The sequence below is a fragment of the Coffea arabica genome, chromosome 7c (assembly GCF_036785885.1).
Source record: "Coffea arabica cultivar ET-39 chromosome 7c, Coffea Arabica ET-39 HiFi, whole genome shotgun sequence".
NCBI classification, from domain to species: Eukaryota; Viridiplantae; Streptophyta; class Magnoliopsida; order Gentianales; family Rubiaceae; genus Coffea; species Coffea arabica.
In genome coordinates this window covers 21,004,879-21,012,975 of record NC_092322.1, presented here as the reverse complement: position 1 = coordinate 21,012,975, position 8,097 = coordinate 21,004,879, and the positions used below count along the sequence as shown (strand labels likewise).

Here is an 8,097-nt window from a genome sequence, read left to right as displayed (position 1 = left end):
GCACCCCAAACACCAAAGCCTTTATCTCCGCTTGCAGACATGTAAGTTCCCCAAACGGAACAGAAAAGCCAAACAACAATGCACCAGACGAGTCCCCAAGCACACCACCCCTACCACTAACGCCCGGGTTGCCAAGCGAGCACCCATCCGTATTTAACTTGAAGGCTCCCTGGACTGGAAATTCCCAACAAACCACTCTATGGGAATACCGAGGCCTCCACCCAGAGAAGATGGAGAGGACCGCCGACCAGGAGCCAACCCCAATAAACGCACCTGCAAACTTTCTGGAAAATAGCCCTACGACATCTGCCAAGATACGGTCACAAATGGTCTGTCGACGCAGGAGCTGCCCTTCAAAAATTGCAAGATTCCGTGCCAACCAAATATGCCAACAAATAATGCAAGGCAAAACCGAATGTAATGATTCCAGACGAGAGTGCCGAACCGGTTGGCACCACCAAGCCGCCAAACGCGACCGGACCCCCATACCTCTATAACTCACTCCAGCGCTATTCCCAAAAAAGGTCCACAGAAAAAGAGCTAACTCACCTTCCGCAAAGACATGATCCAACGACTCAGATTGCGAGGCCAAGCAGCAAAAACACTTGGAAGGGCCATACACTTGCAACCTTCCTAGGGACGATGCCAACGGTAAACGATCCCGCAGCAATCTTACCATGAAGAATGATATCTTGATTGGAAGTACAGGGTGCCAAACCCTATCAAACATGAAAGATGAGGGGGACTGACTACCAAGCAGCACGTACGTGGAAGCAATGGAGAAATCTCCTGATTCTGTCAAGGCCCACACCGCACGATCATCCGCGGATCCCACTGGGGCAACTTTAGTAGCCCATATATTCTAGATAAACAGCCTAGTGCGTCAGTTCTTGTTGCCAAAGTAACTAATCGATTAGAATGAAAAATATCCTCTACTTTATAAGCATACCACTCAAGACACAATCGTGTAAATCAGTAGGCTACACAATCTTCTTAAGATAGATGTCAACTCCGAACTTCAATTCAAAGAGGATTTTGCAACTTAGACCTATTTAATAACCTGATTCAATATTTAATTTAAACTTGATAAGTTTGGATTTTAACATATTTAGATGCATTTTATAACCAAATATAGAACATTTTAATTAATTAAATAACATTAAAATTTTTAGATAAATTTATTTCAAGAAAGAAGTAATAAACTATTAATTTATTATTTAATATGACATACACTCAAATATATTAAATTTAGTACTTAACAATTCAATAACTTAACTTATTCAAATTTCAAATTTCAATTTTCAAACTCTAGATTTATCAAATGCACTCGTAGTCCAACGATGACATACTCATAGACTCTCAAAATATTTATTTCGTCCGATATTGATCTTCTCGAAGCACAAGAAATGAGGAAGAAGAAACTCCAAACTTTGCCAAGTCCACCTTCATAGGCTGAATCTCGGTATTATTTGCAAAATGCTTGGGGTGCAAGCATTATCATAATAATCATCGCTGCTTGTTTCGTGTCAAACTTTGGTCCTGAGTCCTGACAGCATATTTCAGCCATGCTAAAAACATTTTATGCCTTCAACGTCATCAATTTGATGTCCTCAATCAGATTGTCCAAGTCGTTGTATGAAGATCCACCTTCACTCACACTTGAGTTAGCCAATTTTGCCATTTCATTTGCCCTTGGCAAGAATTCATCCCTTCTCAACTGCATAACATCTTTGACCATCTTCTCAACAATGACTCGATCACATGTATCTTTCATGTCCAATCCCAGTTTCCAAACCTCCAAAAGATACCTACTGTTAACTTGTTGGTCAACAAAGTACGGCCACCCTATCATTGGAACTCCCTCCGCTATGCTCTCCAGCGTTGAATTCCAACCGCTGTGAGTCAAAAACCCACCAATTCCAGGATGCCCCAAAACCTCTTCCTGGGGTGCCCAATCCACAATATACCCTCTTTCCTGGGTTGCTTTAGCCAATTCCTCAGGAATTTGATCCCCCTTTGCAGCAGATCCAGCAATAGACCCCGGTCTCTGAACCCACAAGAACCTCACCCCACTGTTGACCAAGCCATACCAAATCTCCATCAGCTGATCCTTGGTCATGGTCGCAAGACTTCCTATGCTGACATAAATCACAGACTTGACCGGTTGGTCATTGAGCCAGGCAATGCAGCTTTTATCTTCTTTCCACAGGCTATGTGAAGAGGCCGGCGGAGAAGTTGTGGCAGCCAATCTTGACTTGAGGTGGGTGTGGAGCGGCCCTATGGCGTACACTGTCGGGCCCAGAGTTCGCATGAGTGAAAGTGTGCCTCTGTCGAGCTCCTCAAAGGTATTGAAAATTATCGCCTGGGCTAGCGGGAGCTGTCGGTCCTCCTCCAGAATAATTCGGATTAAAGGGTCATCAATCTCCCTCACACGGCAAAAGCTTGGAAGATCGCGGCGTCTCATAATGCATTCCATCTCCTGCAAGCTGCTTAACGGTGCATCCAAATCATCCCCTGTATCAAATGGTAAATAACATAAAATACAAAAGAATTAAGACATGTCTGATGCTAGCCTGCGGTTAAATTGTTCAGCTTTGGGACTTTAAGGAAGATACAGATATATATATACTCATTCGTTTTCTGGGAAAAATTTACTCATTACAAAGCGCGCCACTAATCAATGTGAAGAAATTCAAGTGCGATGACTAACCTTTAAAAGGGAATTCTTGAGCTTCAATGAGCTTAGGTATGCATAGGTAAGTCCAGAGCCCACAGGGACTGATAGTGTCAAAGTAAATGAGTGGAACCCCAATCTCTTTAGCAATATCAACGGCAAAGCTGAAGATTCCATCAGCTATAATACAAGTGGCCGGCTTTTCCGAGTTATGACCCAGGGAACCAGAGGTTACCATCGCCCTGAAAATTGGCTGGCTCACAACTTCCAAAGACTGTATTAACTTGAGAATATGACCACCCGTACGAGGACTATCTTCGGGAAGGCCATCTGGGATTGTATGAAACCTGAAATTGGGATAACGCTCGAAGCGGGATTCAACATCGCTGCAACTTCTCAATCGGTCCTGGACGTGGTCAGTGTTGATGAAGGTAACATGCAAATCACCAAGGCAGAACAGTTCAGCCAGATTGAGCATACAATTCACAGGACCCTGAAGTGGTAAAGGGAATACTAGCACATGAGGAGTAGAGAATTGTTTCTGGTGATCCATCTCTATACTGGTTTTTTTTTTTTTTGGCCCCTGTGAAGTTGGTGGTAATAGAGTCCTCGGCTTAGTTGGCTGCAGTTGGGACAATATGTAGTTGCCACTTGCCATCGATTGGATATAAACAGTGGGAAATGTACAAACAGACAAAGCAGAATCCCTCATTTCACTAATGTTGTTTACTGGTAGATCTAAATTATTTTATGTGATAAGGTGAGATTAGAGCAAGGGATTAATGAATTTAGGTGGGTAATAGGCAAACTGACTTAGTCTGATGGAATATCTTGGGTTTGGTAAACATTAATGTCGTTTGCAAGGAGATGTGTGGGAAAGTAAAGGAAAATTAGTTATTTATCTTTCATGCATGTTTGGTCGGTTAGAAAGTTGAAAATTTTTCTTGCATTTTCTTACACTTGTCTGCATTTTGTGTCTTGCAAACTTTAGAGGATTTTGAAGAAAAATAGTTAGTTACTTATAAAAATTTCAATAACTACTATTAATCATTATTAATTTCTTATATTCTCTCAATATTTTTTTTAGTAACCAAAAGTGTGTGGAAAACTTTTTTTTTTTTTCCTTTACCTTACTTTCTTTCACTTCACTTTGTGAAAGATCTTCAAATTAGTGTTGTTACCGTTGTATTGGATTTTGTACTGGAGCAACAAGTTGCAGAATCGCTGATCTCAATTTGCACGGAACAAAACAAAGCTCCAAAATCAAATCCTTGCACAGAACGGGAGAGGTAGAGCGGAACAAATCTCTCTTTCTAGTTCTAGTATCCTTCGATTTTCATTGTGAAGTAACATTAGTGGTGGAAGCTTGTCGGAACAACCACTAAATATGTTTAACAGTTGTTCTCAAATAAATGAAAAATTTTTGTTTGAACATATGAGATTCCACTTGATTTTATTTAACGTGCAAGGTGGACTATGTGAATTAGTAAGTCCTTGAATCGATACAAAACTTCTATGAGCTTGTCTAAAAGATAATGTGCGGTCCAACATTTGATGGTTATTAATTAAGAACAGGAAGAACACTTTACTTTGTTGACTTTCGTGTCAATAGGATAAAGATGGAAACTATCTAGCTTGTATAAATTAACAATTATGTCAATATCCATCTTGTTACATAAAACAAATGTAAATAAGTACTGGTTCTTTGAGAAAAGATATTGAAAAACAATCTCCAACAGCTGTGTCTCGTTTACAAATTGGTAGTCCATCAACTACCAACATGGCACCCAGCTAGCTAGTTATGCGATAGTTTCTCGTTGGACATGATAGCTGGAACGACAGTGAAGATGCAAACAATTGATAGCAAAATCACTTGTCTAGAAATTAACAAAATGGCTTAGATGAAACTGGCTAACTGTTTGGTTGGGAAAACAAATAAGCATAATTTAATAGACTATAAATATAGTTCAATCACTATCAAAATCTAAAAGTACATTATGATCATTACAAACCAAGTTGGTGAGAGTGATCCCATTACTGAATTTGATACCGAAAAGGAAAAAGAAAAGGCAGCTATCATGCCTAACTCCACCTCTGATTGAAGTTGTTAGGACCGGCCCAAAAATAAATAAACTAAAGTTAGAATAAAATAGGCGGCATAATCGATCATATAATGGTTAGGCGGTAAACACCAACCATATAATAATTAGGCGGTAAAACTGACCATATAAAAAAGGTTGTGACAACCCAATAAAGACAAATAACAAAGCAAAATAAAAGACACCAAAATTTATGTGGTTCGGTCAAATGACCTACTTCCACAAGCGAGAGAGGAGTAATATTTCTACTACAAAGAAAAAATATAAAAGCCGTATGTTGGTTTTTGGGGGCATAAACTATGAAACAACACCTTAGTGTTGCAAAAAAAGTTTATAAGAGACTTATATTGAAGGTGAAAAATGAGTTTGTGTTTTACATTCATCAACTCACTATTTATAGTGATTACACGAAACAAACTAACAAAATATCCAACAAACAATTATTCTAAAAATCTCAACAAAATATAATTTTCTACTACCAGCAAATCTTAGCTAATATATTTATCAACAAATCAACATGATCTTTGGTTAACAAATATCCTTATTTTCTAATAACTAAATTATTTTGATATCAAGCTCAATCTGATAAAAATCTGTAGGAAAAGGTGGCATATCTCAACACTACTCCTTACCACTTTTGCTGCAGATTTTCAATTGTCTTCTCAAATTTTTGAATCTTGTTTTGGACGAGACTTTCGTAAGAAATTCTACAATTGATGATTAGCCTTGCAATGAACTTCTTCCTTTGGATTTTTATGCAAGCTAAATATTAGTCTTGCAACAAGCCACTTCTTCTATTTTCTCATGCCAAACTCCACATAAAAGATGATTTTTTTTTAATATTTCCAAATAACCTTCTCATAGGTTTAAAATGGAACATACTTTGACGATATTTGAACCTATACATAAAATATGAAATTATGTATGGTTCTTCATTTTGTCATCACCATCAAAATCTGCAGACTCAAAAATAGAAATGTTATAACCTTGATAAATATCAGGATTCAATTTGATACCTCCTGACTTATCAATCATCTCCTCTTGAATTTTTTCAGGATCTGAATTCTTGATTTCATCATCATGTTCCACTTTAGAATTGTCCAAATCTGACCAATTCATAGTAAAACTTCTCCTTTTTATTTTAATTGAGAATAATTTATTCTCAATCAAATTATTAGCCATTATCCTTGTGAAAACGACATAAAAAACTGATATGTGAATGCTGGTCTTGAACCTCTGTCTAACTGCAACTTTGAGGTCTCTAATTTGTGTATCCGTCAGCTCTTCAAATGCTGGTGAAACAAATTTCGTTTTCACCATATCCCGTAGATCATTGACTACCAAATAAGTTCAAAATTTTATGGCCCAAATTTGGTAAATTTCACGACTAAAAGTTGAAACATTTGATACAAAGTTCTTTCCTGTCATGGCTTTGAACTTATAATGGAAGCTTACCAAAGCATCACTCTTAAAAAAAAACTCAGTCCCTTAAGATATAGACTCTTGATACCACTTTGTTGGTTTTTGGGGGGTATAAACTAAGAAACAACACCTTAGTGTTATAAAAAAAGCTTCTAAGAGACTTGTATTGAAGGTGGAAAATGAGCTTGTATTCTACATTCATCAACTCACTATTTATAGTGATTACATGAAACACACTAGCAAAATATCCAACAAACAATTATTCTAAAAATCTCAACAAAATATAATCTTTTACTACTAGCAAATCTTAGCTAATATATTTGTTAACAAACCAACATGATCTTTGGTTAACAAATATCCTTATTTTCTAACAACTAAATTATTTTGATATCAAACTCAATCTGATAAAAATCTGTAGGAAAAGGTGGCATATCTCAACACTCCTCCTTACCACTTTTGCTGCAGATTTTCAATTGTCTTCTCAAATTTTTGAATCCTGTTTTGGACGAGACTTTCGTAAGAAATTCTACAATTGATGATTAACCTTGCAATGAACTTCTTCCTTTGGATTTTTATGCAAGCTAAATATTAGTCTTGCAACAAGCCACTTCTTCTATTTTCTCATGTCAAACTCCACATAAAAGATGATTTTTTTTTAATATTTCCAAATAACCTTCTCATAGGTTTAAAATGGAACATACTTTGACGATATTTGAACCTATACATAAAATATGAAATTATGTATGGTTCTTCATTTTGTCATCACCATCAAAATCTGCAGACTCAAAAATGGAAATGTTATAACCTTGATAAATATCAGGATTCAATTTGATACCTCCTGACTTATCAATCATCTCCTCTTGAATTTTTTTAGGATCTGAATTCTTGATTTCATCATCATGTTCCACTTTAGAATTGTCCAAATCTGACCAATTCATAGTAAAACTTCTCCTTTTTATTTTAATTGAGAATAATTTATTCTCAATCAAATTATTAGCCATTATCCTTGTGAAAACGACATAAAAAACTGATATGTGAATGCTGGTCTTGAACCTCTGTCTAACTGCAACTTTGAGGTCTCTAATTTGTGTATCCGTCAGCTCTTCAAATGTTGGTGAAACAAATTTCGTTTTCACCATATCCCGTAGATCATTGACTACCAAATAAGTTTAAAATTTTATGGCCCAAATTTGATAAATTTCACGACTAAAAGTTGAAACATTTGATACAAAGTTCTTTCCTGTCATGGCTTTGAACTTATAATGGAAGCTTACCAAAGCATCACTCTTAAAAAAAAACTCAGTCCCTTAAGATATAGACTCTTGATACCACTTTGTTGGTTTCTAGGGGGTATAAACTAAGAAACAACACCTTAGTGTTATAAAAAAAGCTTCTAAGAGACTTGTATTAAAGGTGGAAAATGAGCTTGTATTCTACATTCATCAACTCACTATTTATAGTGATTACATGAAACAAACTAGCAAAATATCCAACAAACAATTATTCTAAAAATCTCAACAAAATATAATCTTCTACTACTAGCAAATCTTAGCTAATATATTTGTTAACAAACCAACATGATCTTTGGTTAACAAATATCCTTATTTTCTAACAACTAAATTATTTTGATATCAAACTCAATCTGATAAAAATATGTAGGAAAAGGTGGCATATCTCAACACTTCTCCTTACCACTTTTGCTGTAGATTTTCAATTGTCTTCTCAAATTTTTGAATCTTGTTTTGGACGAGACTTTCGTAAGAAGCTCTACAATTGATGATTAGCCTTGCAATGAACTTCTTCCTTTGGATTTTTATGCAAGCTAAATATTAGTCTTGCAACAAGCCATTTCTTCTATCTTCTCATGCCAAACTCCATATAAAAGATGATTTTTTTTTTATG

General features: G+C 36.3%; 1 protein-coding gene across 1 annotated transcript; it reads right to left on the bottom strand.

The window, feature by feature from the left end:
• Positions 1–1,262: 1,262 nt before the first annotated feature.
• Positions 1,263–3,291, bottom strand: LOC113697740 (7-deoxyloganetic acid glucosyltransferase-like). Its single transcript, XM_072056833.1, has 2 exons — positions 2,711–3,291; positions 1,263–2,514 (listed from the first exon to the last, which is right to left on the bottom strand). Exons 1-2 carry the CDS (start codon positions 3,225–3,227, stop codon positions 1,580–1,582), a joined length of 1,452 nt encoding a protein of 483 aa, XP_071912934.1. The 5' UTR covers positions 3,228–3,291; the 3' UTR covers positions 1,263–1,579.
• Positions 3,292–8,097: the final 4,806 nt, after the last annotated feature.